Source organism: Coffea arabica, chromosome 6e (assembly GCF_036785885.1).
Source record: "Coffea arabica cultivar ET-39 chromosome 6e, Coffea Arabica ET-39 HiFi, whole genome shotgun sequence".
Classification (NCBI taxonomy): domain Eukaryota; kingdom Viridiplantae; phylum Streptophyta; class Magnoliopsida; order Gentianales; family Rubiaceae; genus Coffea; species Coffea arabica.
In genome coordinates, this window is record NC_092321.1 from 39,194,166 (window position 1) to 39,213,110 (window position 18,945).

At 34.9% G+C, this 18,945-nt stretch overlaps 2 protein-coding genes across 9 annotated transcripts; both read left to right on the plus strand.

Moving 5' to 3' along the window:
• Positions 1-4,435: 4,435 nt before the first annotated feature.
• LOC113695862 (probable ADP-ribosylation factor GTPase-activating protein AGD14) lies at positions 4,436-16,840 on the plus strand. Of its 8 annotated transcripts, none has more exons than XM_072055748.1 (13): positions 4,436-4,798; positions 5,218-5,279; positions 6,882-6,969; positions 7,041-7,102; positions 7,237-7,333; positions 7,466-7,903; positions 9,278-9,946; positions 10,077-10,184; positions 10,287-10,406; positions 10,512-10,595; positions 13,867-14,002; positions 14,081-14,126; positions 16,198-16,248. In XM_072055748.1, exons 1-13 carry the CDS (start codon positions 4,703-4,705, stop codon positions 16,223-16,225), a joined length of 2,034 nt encoding a protein of 677 aa, XP_071911849.1. In that variant the 5' UTR covers positions 4,436-4,702; the 3' UTR covers positions 16,226-16,248. The 8 variants fall into 8 exon arrangements, with proteins under 8 accessions (XP_071911849.1, XP_071911851.1, XP_071911850.1 ...); XM_072055750.1 differs by lacking the exon at positions 16,198-16,248 and adding an exon at positions 16,312-16,840 and having other exon boundaries at positions 4,440-4,778; XM_072055749.1 differs by having other exon boundaries at positions 4,442-4,798; positions 10,287-10,400; positions 16,198-16,840.
• Positions 16,841-18,141: 1,301 nt separating this feature from the next.
• On the plus strand, positions 18,142-18,666 carry LOC113696746 (uncharacterized). Its single transcript, XM_027216130.2, has one exon. It carries the CDS (start codon positions 18,142-18,144, stop codon positions 18,664-18,666), a length of 525 nt encoding a protein of 174 aa, XP_027071931.2.
• The last annotated feature ends 279 nt before the right edge of the window (positions 18,667-18,945 follow it).

The window sequence follows — 18,945 nt, forward strand, 5'->3', positions numbered from 1 at the left end:
TTCTATCCGTTGGCAGTATTAATTGAAGAATTTTTTGATTTCTTATAAAAAGAAAAAAATCAACCACTTCAAATAACTTTCGCACATTGAGACTACATCAGATCTTGAGTGATTCAAGTGTGAAAATATTCTTTAAAGAAGATTTGTACTCTTAGTTGTGGAACTTTCAATAAGTTTTTCAAGTGTGTTTCTATTTCTTCAATAGTGTAGATTTGTGAGGGTTATCCGAGTGATAGTAAAACTTCATTGCTTGACCAAGTGCGGCTTGGGGTGAGGAGGAAGTGATCTTTCCTTTGTACACAAGAGATTGGTTGTAAGTTGATCAACTTAAAGAAACTTGCTATATAAAGTGGTATTCAAATTCAAGTGGAGTTTGAAACTTGGTTTGCTATTCTATCCTTTTATTTACTGTCTTGCAATATAAATTGTCTATCTCTTCTACTCCCAAGCACTTGTGCTTCCTCATCAATTGCTCCATTGTGTGGTTCTTTAGAAAAAGAGGGCAAGTTCTCAAAAAGTGACTCATATCTTGGCCAGTTTTTAAACCACCTAATTCACTCCCCTCTTAGGTTGTTTTCGATCCTTACAGAAATATTCTAGTTTGCATTGCATACAAAGGCAACCGCATAGCAAACATTGTAAAATAATTTAATTACAAATAAGACCCATCAACATCAAACAAACAAAACTTATTTTGTGATGAATGTAATGATCAAAGTCAACTTGCATTAGAATATGCGATGTGACTCCTTAAGAATGTATTGAGCAAATTCACTGATGGGTTCTTTTTTTTTTTTTTTCTCATCTATTGATTAGGCATTTTAATAGTTGCAAAACATCGGTATGCTTCATCTAAAACTATGAATAAATGTAGGACAAGATTAGCTTCATTTGAAGTTAATGCATCTTTACCTACAAATAATCACTAACCCCGACCATTTATCATGCTTATATCTATTTTTGCCTACTACCAAATTTGGGAATTCAAATAAATTAGATTAGCATATGTCTTACGTGATGTCATACTAATAGTGATTATAAATCTAACAATAGTAGAATTTAGAAATGAATGCATCAAAATGTTGAAACGTTCCACTAGAGATAAATCAACCGCAATGCAATTTAATACCATATGAACTAATCATATGATACAAGTGCCATTTCTATTAAGATTATGAATCTACCGATAATAGAGATTTTTATCACTAAATTATAAAAATTGAACATACAATATTATTCGCTACCAATTAACTAAAGGAAGTGTGAATCAATTCATTATGTTGAAAGAAAGCTGCTGTCCACTTTTGTCACAAGTTCATACAAATAAACTAAGATAAGCCACATCATACAAATCAATGAATTTTGTTCCAAACTTTTCCTTTTCCATCGGCACATGCCTACAATGAATAATAATTTAAGGAAGACATTAATGCATGTAGAAAAATAATTTGAGATAGTCACTTAACAAAACTATTGCTTATAGTATTTAAGAACAAATTTCATACTAGTCATAAAGATTTACTTCTAACATGTTGTCAGAAGATAATGGACATAAAAGTCTCATGCCAGCTTTGTATGCTTTTTGTATGAACTCAAAACTCTCAAGCATGAAGTTTCAGTATTCTATATATTAAAAGGTCTATGCACTTTTTCTTTAACCTCTTTATAAGTTAAGTATGTCATATAGTATTAACAGTGTTTCTCACTGTCATCCTTTTGGTTTATGGGTAATTCTATGAAAGGCAATGGTCTATGTATAAACCAATAAACACTAATGTATTAAGGAGTGGACAAATTGCACATGCTAGCACAAGTAAGAAAATTTCATACTAAAAATCAACCATCCAATTAGTTTAACTATAGTTAGAATTGATATAAACTAGTCTCACACTTTGGTAAATTCCATATCTTCATATTCTTACAATATGGTAGATGGCGATATATTTTCTTTTTCTTAACAAGAGGCTGATCGTCTTAAAATTGTTGGTTCTTGACCAAAATAAATCATATAAGTAACAATAATTTCTGTAATAAAATTTAACAAAGAAATTAACAACAATTTCATACCTCAATATTGCATTAAAAAATACAAAGAATTTGTACCATAAAAAGTTAATTTGGTGTGGGTTGAGGCACGGAATAGGTCACTCTCTTTAAGATGATTCGCGCCTCTACGGAGTATCCTCTGATATAGTAGGTATCAGTACGTCATCTCCAGGGTACAACAACTCAACCTATCTCACTGTAGTCTATTCCAATCTACACTATTAGAGTAAGATAGAAACCTCACACAACACTGTTCTTTGTCCCATAAAATCCAATTATAGTAAGAGAATGAAAAATAGAAGATAGTCTAGAGATGACTAAGTATATATTAGGTTTTGTTGATAGATGCCTCTATTTATAATTTAAAAAATTTGGAATATTAAAATACCAACATTAAGAGGAATAAACACCTCATATTTCAGCTACAAAATGAAAAGTTTAGATTCATTGTATAATGATTAAAAATTCACTAAATGAATTCATAAACCTAATCATTACATGGGTTACACAATTCAAGACATAAATCTCATTTTAAAGACATAAGTTACACTTTTGAATGGTTTTATTTGTAACTAAAAATTTATTGAACAATTTGTAATTTATTGTGTTTGAATTCAAAATAAACATGTGATATTTTTTTTATTAAAATATCCAACACTATTACTAGTCAAATTAGCTCCTACAACTAAAAATCCCAACTTTTTATTATTCAACTTTGGAGCTTCCAATTTGCTAGGCGCTTTTTACTAGGTAAAAAAAATAAAAAAAGAGTCGATTTTTTTCCAACAATACAGAGGCTATGACAATTGTCAATTCTCTCCCACAAACCTAAACTCACAAAAACATGTGAAACCATCCTAAATACAAGGTCATGTGATTTGGTTTCTTTTTTCAAATTCTTAATTAGCGAGCAGCAGGCAAAGGCAATAATACCATGGTTAATGTCATCTGTTCTTGACTTCATTGAGGATAGCTTAAGGAGAATTGGGGGAAAGCTGGAGTGACTAAAGGTGCATTGGATAAAACTGAAATTTAAAAATTGAAGTTTGAAGTTTGAAATTTGAATTTTGAATCCATTAAGTTAGTGAATTGTTAAGTATTAAATCTTATCAGTGATAAGTGAATAACTTATCAATTAATTTTGGGACCAAGTTTTACTTAGAAAATTTAGTGTTATTTAATCAATTCAGATGTTCAATTTTTGATAATTAAATGGTCTGAATATGTTAACATTTGAATCCATTAAATTTAAGCGTTGAATTGAATTATCAAACAGGGCTTACGAGTGATTTGAAATGATAGGTTGTTTGGAATGATTTGAAATTCACCCACTCACGCAGTTCAAACACATCCTAATTGTTTTTCGATTTTAAATCCAAACTAGAATTTTGCCCGTACCTTACCACGGTCTTTTTATTTTTTTATTGTGAATTTATACAAATATGAATAATTTAATTACGAAAATTAAAAACAATCCTACATGTTCATTCATATTAATTTAAAAAATTAATGCACTCTAAATGTTCAATTATTTACTAATTTTAAAAATTTGTTTACATACTTTCACTATAATATGATAGTATACATCAAATAATGTATCACATATAAAAAACTTGGTAGATACTTTTTTTTATAAATATTCTTTTAGATAATTTAAATTTTTATAATGACCATAAACCTAGAAATATATATTGACATTTAATTAAGTAGAAAAGATCCAGCAATCCACTTTTTTCATCAATAAATATTTAGTTTCCAACAATATTGATAATTCTATTAGTGTAACAATTAATTCTCTTTCTTATACTAAGTTAATTCAAAATTAAGGAATGAGATGATGAACAATTGGAATATTAATCAACGATATGGTGATGAAAAGAGATAGTTTATGGAATATGTAAGATTTTAATAATTGTAATTGGAAAAATATTTTACTATAGTTCTATGTAAAAATTTGATAGAAAATAGGTATCATTAAGATAAGATTATTTATTTTTAAAGTTATTTTAAAATTAGGGATAATTTTTAAACATATAAATAATATTCAATATGGGTAAAATTCAAATGATACATAACCTGTTAATTTTCTTTAATTAGGCATGTCACATAACAGTGAAAAACATTCTAATCAAAATAATTACTTATATATATATATATATATATATATATATATAGATTCTTCCCAAGGTATCCAAATGATTTGCGAGATTTGGGTAAGGATTTGAAATCGAAATCCACCCAAATCCCTGAATCCAAGCTCACACTAATGCAATTGTATAATTTTCTGTATTATTTTTCCCTTGTACTTCTCCACCCACTGAAAAAAAAAAAAAAAAAAAAATCTCTGCGGCCAATGATTCTACAAAGACTTGGGAGAATATCTCAATTAATTGAAATGTAAAGGGTTATAAGCATAATTTCCCTTCAATCATTAGTTCCACAACAAGGCCACAATTTTGAATTGAAATCCATAAGGAAGAGAAAGGAGAGAGAAAGCGAAAGAGAGGGTATGGATAGCTGTTTTCATTTTTCTTGGGATATTCTACCCACGTAAATCTAAAACCCTAAATTATTCGCTCTCTCTTCCTCTCGGATCAAATATGTTCCTGTAAACAGTTACTTCTTTGAAGCTGGAACCATCTACTTGAGGGAGAAAATGAGCAGCAGAAAGGAAGAAGAGCGAAATGAGAAGATAATAAGAGGCCTCATGAAGCTCCCACCCAATCGCCGATGTATTAACTGCAACAGCTTGGTATTTTTTTTGTTTATTTGATTTAGTTTTTTACTTTATTGCTAAATTGATCCTTCCATTTTCGTTTTATCACTGCAGGATTTGCTGCTTGAAAAAGAATTTCATTTCTACACTATGAAAACGATAAATTCTGTAATTTTTTTGGCTTTATCTAAACAGAGAATTGTTTTTTTTTTTTTGTTTTTTTTCCAATCGTTGGTTAAAATTTTAAATGTATTGATGTTAGCAAAAGGTTTTGCTCATGGTAGTAGTTTCCGTTGAGAAATTAAATCAGGAATGGCAAAGAAAAATGGTTATTCCTTTGAAAGCCAGTACTACGAATATTTCCTTTGAAAAATGGGTGCGTTTGATAGTTTAGAGTTATGGCTTTGATATTTGGTATTTGTTTTCTAATGTGTGTGCACATGCTCATTTTGCAGGGTCCTCAATATGTCTGTACAAATTTCTGGACATTTGTCTGCATGACTTGCAGTGGAATACAGTGAGTTTTTTATCTTCATTTTTATTGGAGATTTTGTTGGTTGCATAACGGATTTTTTTTTATGAATGTTATTTTTCGTAGGTAAACTTATTTATTGTTACTTTCGTTGTGGAAATGGTGCTCTGAGTTCAGTTTTAGTTATTTAATTCAGAATTTAACTACTTACATAATGGCAATATGGAAGAAATGACTGTGTTTCTTCAGATCCTTATGGATAGATAAACACAAGAAAGTGGTGATCTCATTTTTTCGTTTTGGTTTGTTTACTTTAGAATTAGTTGATGTGACAGATTTAGGAAGTATTTGAATGTCTCGATGGGTTTTGGGCTCTTTATGGGTCCACAAGGTGCCCTTAACCACTGCTGTTTTATCCTCAACGCATGAGTAGGCTACTGTCACCCTTAGTTTGAGGATAGAAAAAATTCTGCTTCATTTCTCTTCTTCAATTTCTCAAAAGGTGCTGTTAACCACTATGCTTTATGTTCAAAGCGTGGGGTAGGCTGCTGTCATCCTTAGTTTGAGAGCAGAAAAAAATTCTCTGTCTTTTCTGTTCTTCAAATTCTCAAATGGGCTGAGAACGTGTTTGTAAACATACATTTACATTTCAGTGGTCTGCTTGAAGGAAAGGGGGGGGGGGAGGCTGAAATCAAACCAGTGCCTACATGTATGTGTATGTGTAAATGAATTACTGAAGGTATAAATGTCTATTTATTATGTACGTGAAGGAATGCATCAGATGTCCTTGCTCACTAGTGGTGTTTGTAATTTGGCTGAACTTTGGAGTTGATTTCTGATTTGGACTGGGAGTTAGAAATGGTGAAGCCTTGATTTAAATTCTAACAAAAAATCAATTTGCAAACTGTGATGTATTTGATTCTGTAGCTGGAATGTTGGACCATTAATCACTGTCTATTAGGTTTGGGAGGAAGCTACTGCTTGAGCATCTCATGAATTGAATAGACTGACCAACTTTGACCTTGATTTAATCATGCTGACAACTATGAGAAGTAAGGACCTAGGTTTGGACAAATTTTTGTATCTTCACTTTTGAGAGTTCTCATGTTGTGGCTCTGATATGTAATCTTAATTAAAGTAGGTTTCTACGCATCTGAAATGAAATATCAAATTTTGTGCAAGTATTTGCTGCAAATACATATGTGTGGTCTTTGCATTATGCTTTGGATTTAATTTACTTGGTTATTCAAAATTTTTTTTTTCTCTTAATTCTGTATGGTTGTTTCTCTCTCTCTCTCTCTCTCTCTTGCCTCCAAACTTTTTGAAGCTGTGATATTTTGACATTTCAAGAGAAATTGTGTTAAACTCAGTTTGGGGAGTGATTTTTGTGGCTTTACCAATCGATTTCGATAGTAACTTCTTTTTTGTACTTGATTCTTTTTATCATTCAGATTTTAGATTACACATTGCGGCTTATAGTTCTTTACAGATGACTAAATCTCATAATCTTTTTATTCTTTCATTTTAGTCTAACATTTCCAAGCCTTCTCTAGATGTACAGGGGATGTTGCTACCACATTTCCTAATTAACTTTTTTTATGAATAGCTCCAAAGGATAAATTCTAAGTAGGATAATATTTGGTGCAGCCGTGAGTTTACTCACCGTGTGAAGTCTGTATCGATGGCTAAGTTCACTTTCCAAGAAGTGGAAGCTCTTCAAAATGGTGGTAATCAGGTAAATATTGTTTGTTATTCGTTTATTAACTGCTTGTTCTCATACTTTGTAGTGAGATAATACTCTTTCAGCGTGCTAGAGAGGTTTATTTGAAACATTGGGATTCACAAAGGCAGAGACTTCCTGACAATAGGTTTGAGATCTGGACCGCTTACATCATTCTTTTCCTTCTTCTTTCAAATTAACATATGCCTATTACTTATAAATAGAGTAAAAAGAACTGAAGGTTAGCAGAAATTTAATGAAAACTCTGTTTTGATCTTGCAGTAATGCGGAAAAAGTTCGCGAGTTCATAAGGAACGTATATGTGATGAAAAAGTATGTTGGGGGAGGGTCATTTGACAGGCCTCCTAGAGACTCACAGGTAATCATCCAGCTTATATATGCTTCACAGACTTCAAGGTAAAAGAGAGGTGAAGCAACCAGAAGCATTATCTTCTAATGAGCCTGAGTGCAGTCTAACATGATGGTCATCCTTCCATATGCCACTTGTCAGATTGCTCGAAGCCATGAAGATGAAACAAGGCGAGCAAGTTCTTATCATTCGTATTCCCAGAGTCCACCATATGATTTTCAGTACGAAGAAAGACAATATGGGAGGCATGCACCAGTTCTTACTAGAAAGCCTGGTTCAGATCGAGGTCTTTATGAAGGAAAAGTCTCAAGTTTCCTGAGTCCTAGTCGACTGAGTGATCGTAGTCCTAGCCGTTTAAGTGATCATATATACGAGGATAGGTTTGGATTTGGACGGTCTAACTCCAGAGTTTCAGACTATTCATCTAGTGCACAATCGCCTAATTTCCAGAAGGACATCGGAAGCCCGTCTAGTGAAACATCAAGAGAATTTTGTGGCGAAGATATTGCGCATAATGCAGCCAACCGATATCCAGATTCATATGCCAATAGAGGTTCTGGACAAATGTTATATCCACAGGTTATTCTTCTTGATTATCTATGCTGCCGGCCAAAATATAAGTTGCCTGGTTTGTCTAGGTTCTAAGTGCTACAACGTTGTTGTGTCAGGTTTTCTGCGAGCAGTACCATTAGATTCAATGCTTTATGCTACATGTCAAAAGAACTGAAGTTTAGCGTTCAGTGATCTTGCATGCTGATAATACACATTTGGAAGTAAGAGGCCTATTGCTCTCCCAAATTTATAAAAATGATGGTCTGTCATCATATAAAGAATTTGATGCCTGCAACTGGCCTAATGTTTTTATGGTCATAAAACTAGTATTTATGCTCATAAATAGTTTTGTCAAATTATCTCAATTGCATTTTCTTTACTTTTCTTTCACTTTTTCCCTATTTCCCTGGAATTACTTTTAGTTAGTGTACTTGTTTGGGCTTGTTGTTAACAGAGCGGCATCCGAGCTTAGGTTTGCTGTGGGTTCTTTTTTTTTCTTATCAGTTCAAATAGATGATTGAATCCACTTTGCAAGCCATTTTATGTTTGCTTAAACATTTCTTTTTTAGTTATAAAATGAATTGGGGGTGGGGGTGGGGGAGGAGGAAACATGGGACTCAAATTTTTGTTTACTAGTTATATAGTCCCACACATCACTTGTCCTTAGTCTAAGCATTTATTGTTTTACTGTGGAGGTGGCTTTTCAGTATTGAGTAAATTAAATTTAGTGTTTTTCTGTTGTTGATTTCTTTAGACAGAGTATGGAACAATCAAAGTGAGAAACTATAATCCAAGAACAGCCATGGCCTTAATTCTTAGATAGAGATTTGATACTTGGTGAATTACCTTCTGAGTTTTATTGCAAATAGCCAAATAGGGACAAAGATGATAGTGTCCAGGGTTGAAAAGGTCTAAAGATGGTGGGATGCATTGCTCAAGGGAGAATAGAAAGTACTAGCATTTGTAAGAGATTTTTCATGACAAACTGTTTGCAAGTGCCTATCTGGGTGTTCTTTCTATGCCTTGTATTCTTTAAATATTAGACCTCAGTGCCTAATGCTAAACCGCTAACCGTGAAATATGCATTTTAGCAACTCTGAAGAGGTTTTGTTGCTAGCATTTTGTAACAAATTTTCAAATATTTACATTGAACATCCATTTTTTTGTGTTAAAGATGTCGAGGAGAGCATGACACCCTGCCATTCTGAATTAGTATGGGCCTCATGTAGGTTCTAAAATAACAATTCTGCCAACAAGAAATTGTTAGAGTTTGCCTTTGAGACCAACACATCTGACACATACTCACAAGTGGATGCAAACACATGCTTTGTTGCTTCCAGTACTATGAGTTTGATCCTAATGTCTTTAAGCTGATCGACTATATAATGCTGTTACATTCAGAGAACTGCTTCTTCTGAAAGTATTGGGTCACTGGATAGCAATTCCTTGTCTTTTAAGACTTCTGTTGGAGTAGCTGATGTTGGCTCTGAAGCTGAACAATCTGTTGAGGCTCGTAGCAAGAAAATACCAACTTTAACCTCTTTACCCCAAACATCAGCTCAGGGGAACCATGATAGCTTGGACCTTTTCACTGCACCATTTGCACTACAAAATGTTACTTCTATAGCTTTAGCTGTTAGTACATCTAATTTGCCAGGATTGTCGTCCACCCAAAGTATTGATCCATTTGGGACTTCTTGTTTGTCAACTGCTTCAAATATTGATATGCAGCAATTACCGAAACCTAATCAATCCTCATCTATGGACTTGTTCTCCGAGATACCTCAGCAGCCGCCAGCTGCCAGTCTTGATGATAAATCTCTAAAAGTTATCCCTCAAAATGAAGGATGGGCAACATTTGACACACCTCAGCATTCAGCACCAGTGGGCAATGTGAATTCTGCGGTTTTAGAAGTGCCTTCTGATAAAAATCCTGGGCAGAGCTTTAACCCGCTTCTATCCTTAAACCAGTGGCCTTCTTTTGAAAATAATTCTTCCAATGGGCCTTCTTCATCAATGCCTCCATGGGGTGCAGCTTGGCAAATTGTTGAAGCCAAGCCAAGAATTGAGGTAAGCAACTGCCGATTAGTACAATGTAGGGCCATTAGGTATTTATTGGGCAATTTTTTTCTCTATTGATTTAATTACTTGAGACTGTATGTTGAAGAAGTCTGTGTTTGGTTACTATTTTGTTCTGCAGCCATGGAATGCTTTTGAAGAATCTTATGGGCAATTAGTAAAGAGAAGTAGTGAACAAGTAGTAAATCAATCTTCATTTGCAGAACAGTATTTGTATAGAGAATCGGAGGTTGGTCCATCTTGTGCCTTTGTATGATTGTTTCCATCTTATGCCTTTGCATCATGGTTTCTGATGCTTTTCTTCCATTCATTCAATTGTCTAACTCGGCAGGGCTTCAACAATGGTGAAATTCCGACTGTTGGAAGGGATACTTTACCTCCAATAGCTACTGTATCATCAGAAATGAGTCTGTCACAACATCAACATGATGCACCAATCCCTCCTGTAATGGTTTGTCCTTTTGCTATTTTATTCTGGTTTTGCAATGTTGGCACTGCATTTGCTTCTGAACTGAACAGTTTCTTTTCTCATAGTAAGTTTTCCTATATTACACAGGGAGGACATTCACATGCACTTGGCCCAAAGTCTACCAATCCATTTGATCTTCCTTATGATGCTAAAATAGAAAGCGAAAACATGGTATGATGCCTCTCTAAGTTTACACCATGGATAATTGCAGTTTTTGCTATTTTGCATTTCTGGGTCAATGACTTTCCTTTGCCCTTACAATCTAATGGGACAATAGATGAGGTATCTGAAAGATTGGTGGAATGGCTGCCTTTTGTTAGCATCTAAGACCAATTGCTGTCTTCTTCGTGTGCAAAAGATGATTTGACAGTTTCATTATGTTTGCTACTAGGATCTCAGTTGTATCACTCCAGAATCTCAAATATGTTGAAGTGATTGAACTGTGGTAGTTACTACTGATGTCACCTTGTTTTACCGCTATGCATTGCATCATGTGCCGAAAGCATCATGCCTTCATCAAATTAAGCCATTTTATCAATATGCTATCTCTTTCTGCTTATTTAAGAAATGACAGAAGGCAAAAGTGTGTTGAAGCCATATGTTGGTGTATGAAGCAGTTGCATGTGTGAATTCTGTTCAGGTGACCTTCAAGAAATAAGTAGACTTGAAGAAGAGAACTTTCCGACTTCCGTCTAAAAGAATTGCTACGTTACTTTTGAAGATACTACTTACAGGATATGGGTTTAGCTTTTTCCATTGGCTGTAGTTAAATGTGTTTTTTGTTGTAGGGGTTAAATCGGACATAAAATGATAAGTTTTCATACTCATCTTAGTTTTGCAGATTGCTGTGTTTGTTGTTTGTTTGTTTGCTTGTTTTCTTGTATGCTTGTCTATTATCTACTTGTTATTTGGCAAGTCTTGGAATGTTCCTGGATGCACTGATTAAACAGAACTATTGAGATACTCAGATATGGAGTGAATTGCTGGTGTCCAGAAGAGATTTTGTTCTTTTGTGGAAGTAAATGATTAAGTTTTCTTGCCTTTAAGAATTGATAAGTAGATAAACTCATTGAAGGGAAACTATGCAGTGCTTCCTGAATCATATTCATCTTTTGACTTACGCATTCAATAATCTTATACTCATGTTGCACTCTGAATCCTTTAATATGTTCGGGCATATTGATTTGTGGTTAACTTCTATGTTCTACAACGCTTGGCATTGCACAAGAATTCTAACTAGGGCTATTATGTTATATTTGTTTTGTCTGTGGGGATCAAATATTAAAAGCTGGCTGTTCTGAAAATATTTGGATAGGTTAGATGGGCCAATGGCCCATTAAGTACAAACTAGGCACTGGCATTGCAGTACCAGCTGCATCTCGACATAAAGAGGCCTTTTAATGTCAATGGTGGTTTGCTATAGACTATCCCTCCTGGGCCTCATTTTAGTGCCAATTTATCCAGATTTACCAGATTATCTGCACAGGAATTGCTTCTCCAAGCGTGTTGTAGGATACAACCCTACTGTTACCCCGCTTTGCTTTTTACTTTCTGAATAAAATTGGAGAGCTGTTTTCATTGGCTTCGCTTGCTAGGGGATCACCACTTAAATGAAGTCTAATTCCCAGATGATATTTCCCTCTCCCATATATCAAGCTAATTTTAGGCCATAAAGCATCGGCTGCCCACTGTTCTGCAGCTAAACTGCTGAATTTTCTGTGTTCGCACTAAACCAGTCTGCCAGCATACTGATCATTCTATTAAGAGGTCTGCTGCGCTAGCTGGTCCTGGATTCCCAGCCTAGGCTCCATCCACATTAATTTTTGTCTGCTCGTTTTGAACTGATGCATTTCATTTCTTTGGTCCTCTGTCCACTTTTGTTAACCATCAGATTCTATCCTGCACTATTTGTGCAATAAGGTTGTCCAACCCTCCTTGCATCTTCCCTTCATGCCCTGAGTTGACAAAACTGGCCTGTCATTTCAACACTTGTCCACACGAGAATCATTTGCACTACAACAGCTTGCTCTGTTAGATTTAGAAATGCAGCAACTATTAGAATATTGTCGATTGTTAGAAATGCAGCCTTGTTCTGGCGGATTATTTCAGTCGAATTTATATTCTGATTTTGAAAGATCTGTTTACTTATTGTTCATGTTTGGATTTGTCCCTAGATTTTTTTATTTTTCAATAGGCAAAGAAGCTAAAATCTGGAATCTACCCAAGAGTAGCTTTTACTGGTTCTTATTAATTAGCTTTTTGCAAAATCTACAGCAATCGAGAACATCCCCAAAGTCTGCTTCTCATAATTAGCTTTTTTTTCAGCTAATCATGAGCTAAAATCAGAAGCCAAAATCAAATGCGAACACCTTAAAGTAGCTTGTGGCTTATAAAAACCTATAATCATCTGATTTTAGGGAAAGGAGAAAGAGCTGTTAGTAGGTGTAGAATAAAAGCTGAAATTTAATTAAACATGCATAGGCAAATCGAGGCAGTGGAAGGGCACACTGAAACGTGAAAGAAATGGACACGTGCTATGGAATATAAAGTAGGCTTATGCTTGTCTGTGGCATAAGCATCTTCAATCACAGTCGTGTCAAGGTTGATTCCTCAAAAGCATATACACTCTAATCCGCCCTGTTTCTTGTAGCTTTTATCCGTCTGCTTTCTCCCAATTTGAAGTAACTAACATAGAAGGCTGCTCCTCTTCAAAGATAGGGAAGAAAATTCCTTACAAGCCCTTTAAAATTTTTGGACTTGAAATCCTTAAGCCACAGATGTCTTTGCACTTCTTTCAATTCACTACACCGGGTAGGAGAGTGTTTGAAGTACCCATGATATTCAGAATTAAGTCTTATTCATTTACAGGTTTTAGTAACTTTTGTAATCCTTAAGTGATGCATGGTCTTCATGAATCATTATTGGTCACTCACCTAACTCTGTGGTTCACTGCTGGAGGTCAGTTGCCTTAGCAGGGGAGAATGAGACAGCTTATTTTCAATGGAATCTACTCATGGTACCCTTGGGATTTATTTAACAACTTAAAATGCTTTATATTTTATAGGAGCAGGGAACTGTTCCCAGCAAATTTTGAGTTGGTACTCAATTATGAGTTTGAGAATAATGCACAAAATGGTTCGACAATTAATCAAACTTTTCTTTAGAGTGCTGCTGTGTTGTTTCCTTTATTCTCTATCACTTACTTTTTCCTTTTTGCTTTCCATGGCCCTTTATATTTCACAACTTGTAAAATCAAATTATATACTGGATGTTGTCCTACTAATGCTGATAATGTCGACAGATTTAGTGGGAATTTATTGTTTTGTTTTGGTTGGGGAGCTATGATTGCTAAAGGACATTTTCAATTTCATGTATAGTTGCATATTACAACTCTGTGATAGTGTTGTCTGGGCTTTCTAACTTGAAGATCCTATGTGCTCAGTCCAACTTCTGGGATGTTAGCTCTTTGCAAGCTGCACTGCCAAATGGCCAGATGTCAACTCCCTTCACTGCTGGTGCAAATGAGCACTGGTTTGCTCAAGAACCAATGGTTTCCTATGTTCCTGCTGGTTCAGATGGTGAGTAAAATTTCATCTTTCTCATAATTATAATTGGAAAGTGGACTTTGCTCCATCTGACTCTCCTGGGATTTCCAGGTGCCTTAGGGTTCTTGGTAGGGCAAGCACCAAGCACACAAATGTCGTAAGTATTTTTCTTTTTTATTGTCTTCCGGACATCAACATTCATGATTCACAAATGCATTTTGGGAATGTTCATATTTGAAATCCTGAAAAAAACTGCCTAGTGCGTGATGTTGCAGTTCTATTTACACTATGAAAGCATCAGAAAATTTGTCAAGGGTCCATTTCCGTTACTTTATATCTTGATGTTTTGAGAAGTGAAATTTTGTTTTGCCATGGGAATGAAGAGATAGCTTTCATGGTTTTGGTACCTATTCTTATCTGATTTTCCTCGAGAAAGGTTTTCTTTCTCTTTCTTGAGGGAAGAAAGGTTAATGTTGTTAATGAACTTTATTAGCATTAATTGGAAATTTACAATTTGCTTTCTCATCACATTGCGTACTAAAATAAATAATTAAATAAATAAAAATGCGGGAAAATCGTCCAAAACGTCCCTCACATGTTGTAAAATGACTTTTTTCGTCCCTCACTTTTAAAAGTGTAATTTTATGTCCCTTACATATTCACATAAGTCAAATTTAGTCCCTAACTAGGTTTCCGATCATTTTTTGGCCGGAATCCATCACGTGCAAGGCACGTGATCATTTTTGAAGGGTAAATTTATCAAATTATATTTTACATAATCTAATCTATAGTCCTCCACATTTTATAAAACAAATTTTTTCGTCCCTCACATTTTATAAAATGATTTTTTCATCCCTCACATTTCACAAAATGAATTTCTCCATCCCTCACATTTCAAAAAATGAATATTTCCATTTCTCACTAATTATGTGTGTGAGGGAAACCCTAAAAAAAAAAATATATGTGTGTGAATACATTTTGTTTAAATACATGTATATGTCTATTTGATTTTGCTTAATAATACGAATAGCATAAATATATGTATGTGTCTATTTGATTTCACTTAACAATACGAATACCATATATTATACGTGATCATTTGATTTCATCTGATATTAGCTAGTAAAAAATCTTGCATTTATTGTCAAGTTGGCCAATAAAGCTATTTTCGGTCAAAATACAATAAGTATGCAAATTAAGGTTCTATTGGTAAATATTAGTCATAATCATACAAAAAGAGAAGATAGCCCACAAGTTGGGCCCAATTACATACATGTGTTTATGCTATTATTATTAAGCAAAATCAAATAGACATATACATGTGTTTAAAAAAAATGTATTCACACACATAATTAGTGAGAAATGAAAAATTCATTTTTTGAAATGTGAGAGATGGAGAAATTCATTTTGTGAAATGTGAGGGATGAAAAAAATCATTTTATAAAATGTGAGGGACGAAAAAATTTATTTTATAAAATGTGGAGGACTATAGATCAGATTATGTAAAATATAATTTAACAAATTTACCCTTCAAAAATGATCACGTGCCTTGCACATGATGGATTCCGGCCAAAAAATGATCGGAAACCTAGTTAGGGACTAAATTTGATCGATGTGAATATGTAAGGGACATAAAATTACACTTTTAAAAGTGAGGGACGAAAAAAGTTATTTTACAAAATGTGAGGGACGTTTTGGACGATTTTCCCTAAAAATGCTTCAAGGTCTGCATTTACTTGTCCTTTGTGAATCAATAGCTTGAGTATGCTGATTATTAATAGGGAAAGTTTAGCTTGTAGTTCTTAGATTACTTATATTAAGCAAAACAGGAAGTGTTTTGGGGGAGGAGAAGAAGGATTTGGATTCAAGGTGTGTGGTACCCTAATGCATGTGCTGCTATAACCATTTGGTGTAATTTGTTTTTGGTCCTGACAATGTTGTCTTGAAAAGTTTGGCTTCAGAATATTCAAAATCCTGATAATTAAATAAATAAAAATGCTTCAAGGTCTGCATTTACTTGTCCTTTGTGAATCAATAGCTTGAGTATGCTGATTATGAATAGGGAAAGTTTAGCTTGTAGTTCTTAGATTACTTATATTAAGCAAAACAGGAAGTGTTTTGGGGGAGGAGAAGGATTTTGATTCAAGGTGTGTGGTATCCTAATGCATGTGCTGCTATAACCATTTGGTGTAATTTGTTTTTGGTCCTGACAATGCTGTCTTGAAAAGGTTGGCTTCAGAATATTCAAAATCCTGATGCTCCTGTCATTTATTCCAAAATTGAGATGTATTGCCTTCACTCTCGCAACGGAGGCCAGCTAAAATCAGCCTTTTCTTTGGCAGGAATGTCCCATCTCATGGTCCTGTTGCGTCTGTTGGAGGCAATCCTTTTGCCTAGTAGACTCTGGCATAGCCATTCAATTTGATCAAGGTTTAGTGGTTGCTCGTGTTTTCTATTCTTGGCAGGAGTTATGGGTTAAAGGCTGTATTCTTAGGCTATATACTGTACGGATTTTCATGTTTGTAGTCACTGCCAAATAAGAAGTGCAGTAGACAATTTATAGCAGACCGGGTAAAGACTTCCTGTGCATCATAGCCCAAAGTATATATTCAGAAAATTGGAGGTTGTGGGCTGCTTGGCTGTATTCAGCTGTGTCAGTATGACGTTGCAGGTTCTACAGTGTAAAGCTCGTGCTTTTTTACCTTCTCTGTTTTTCTAACGTTTAAGTAGCTGCTTGTTATTCGTTCTGTGCTTGTTCCTGAAATAGAATGGCATGACAACCGGTGTTGCCTCTCTCCTGCACCAACTATGAAACTCACAACATTGGTATTAGAGAATTTATATCAGCATGTGATTGCTATCTGTCCTCAATTTATCATTGCATGAGTTCATTAGGGAAGTTTGAACTTGTTCTCAAGAATTTTGTTGGAGAGAATACGATTCTTGTTCTGTTTCATCACGCATGACTTGTTTTGTCGTTTAACTCGGACTTGTATACTTTCCCACAGAATCGGGTTTAGTATTGTATCGATCAGTCTTGTGCGAGTTGGAATCAATGTTTTTAAGGTTGATGTAGTTTTTTTGGTTGATCTAATTAGTTTCGAGTTTGGTCCATAAACAGTGGTGGAGCCAAGATTTTGATGTAGGGGGCGAAACTAATTATGAGTGTGAACTTTAATTTAAACGTGGAATGGATCAAGATTTAATGTTTTTTCTTAGTTGATTTTCGGGAGCAGATTACATTTGGGTAATGTTGTCTATTTGAAGTAGCTTTAGATTTCTGGACATTCTTGGATGTGGAAACTTCAAAGTTTTCCGACTCGGACTTGTTTTAATTTCTCTTCTTGAAGAATGAATGGGAGAATTGTAATTTTGGTTTCTAATCTATCACCCCATACGTGATGCGTGGATCTAGTCTCTAATTTATTTTGCAAAGTAAATGTAGTTCATAATATATTCAATTTTGAACAAAAAGGGGCAATTGACAGATTCCTTCTAATCTCTAATGGAATGATGGCATGTGCAGCACGTGCCAACATTTAAAAGCATTTTTTTTAACTCAGAAAATTCAGCACTTGAAACAGACTAATATCAGCTAAAAAGTAAAAATATGGGACTTGTGCTGCAATGTCTGAAATGTAGTCTTCATCTCCAATATTTGATGGGAGAGCAACTAAAACAAAAGATTTGTACCTTATAGCTTGTCGCCGCAGCTTAGGAAACTTAGCTTCTGAAATTCCATACAGAGAAATCGCCGCACGTAGTGTATGTTTGTTTGGACTGAAAATATTTTCCCGAAAAGGTTTTCCAGAATTTCTGGTGTTTGGAAGCAAAAGAGGTTGGAAAATTATTTCAGCTGGAAAATGTTTTCACGCCACCGGGTGGAAAATGACTTCCACAACAATTTTCCTGAAGTTAATTTCCGACGGCTTCAGGACTCATGAAAAAGGAGCTGGTGAGAGTTGTAGATGTTTTTTAACTTCTCTGTCTTTGAATGCTTTGTCAAGTGTCCTCCGTAAGACTATCAAATCTCGCTTCCACTTCCAGATTCGTACTTTGCCACAGCCAAGTTATCTCTTCTATTTGAATAAATCAACTTACAAGATTCCGCTGAACAATACAGCACCAGTGGACTTTTTTCATTTTCTCCATTTTAAACAAGAAGGCCAGCCATGAAGATGATGAAGGCCGTGAAGAAGCTCAAGTTCTGGTCAAGAAAGCAGAAGAAGAAGAAGAAGAAGGCATTGTTCATTGATAACCCACCACCACCACCATGCCATTGTCAGTACCAATATTACTGTCCGCCGTATGAGCCCTCTGCCCCACCATTACCAACATCATCATCTTCATCATCATGGGTTGAGTACGATCACGAGGCTCAAGACACCGTCTATGCAAACTCTAAGTTTATCTCATTTACCTCATCAAACCCAGCTCAAGTTCAAGATCCCACATTTGGTCCACAAGACTTCGGTTCGGTTCCACAACCCAGACCGCAAGATCCTACAATGCCAGCTGCTGCCAGCATTACTTCCTATCAGCAGTACATGGTGCCAAATCCTGCTTACGGTGTTCCACTTCTACCTCAAGTTCGAAGAGAAAGGAGGGGTGGAGCTTTTGAATGCATGTTTGCCTTCGGGGCTCATTTGTTTCGTTGCTTCTTTCCATGCTTCCACATTCGGGAAGCCAAAAGGTGATCAGTTTGCTCCTCTGCATCAATGCCATTATCAGCAAGAAGCATCATGTAACGACAAAGGATTTTCCTTTGGCACAAGTCTACTGATATTTCTGGAGTATGAATCGTATAATGCCTTGCATGAATGGTGAACCGCCAGGAATTTAAGTAATAATGGTTGGCAACCTTCCCCTCTTTTTTATCTTTTGCTATCTTATTTCTTTTCTCTACACTCTCACACAAAAACATCTATGAAGATACAGAAAAATCTAGATATACAGTGAGTCTTGCCTTTTAGAAG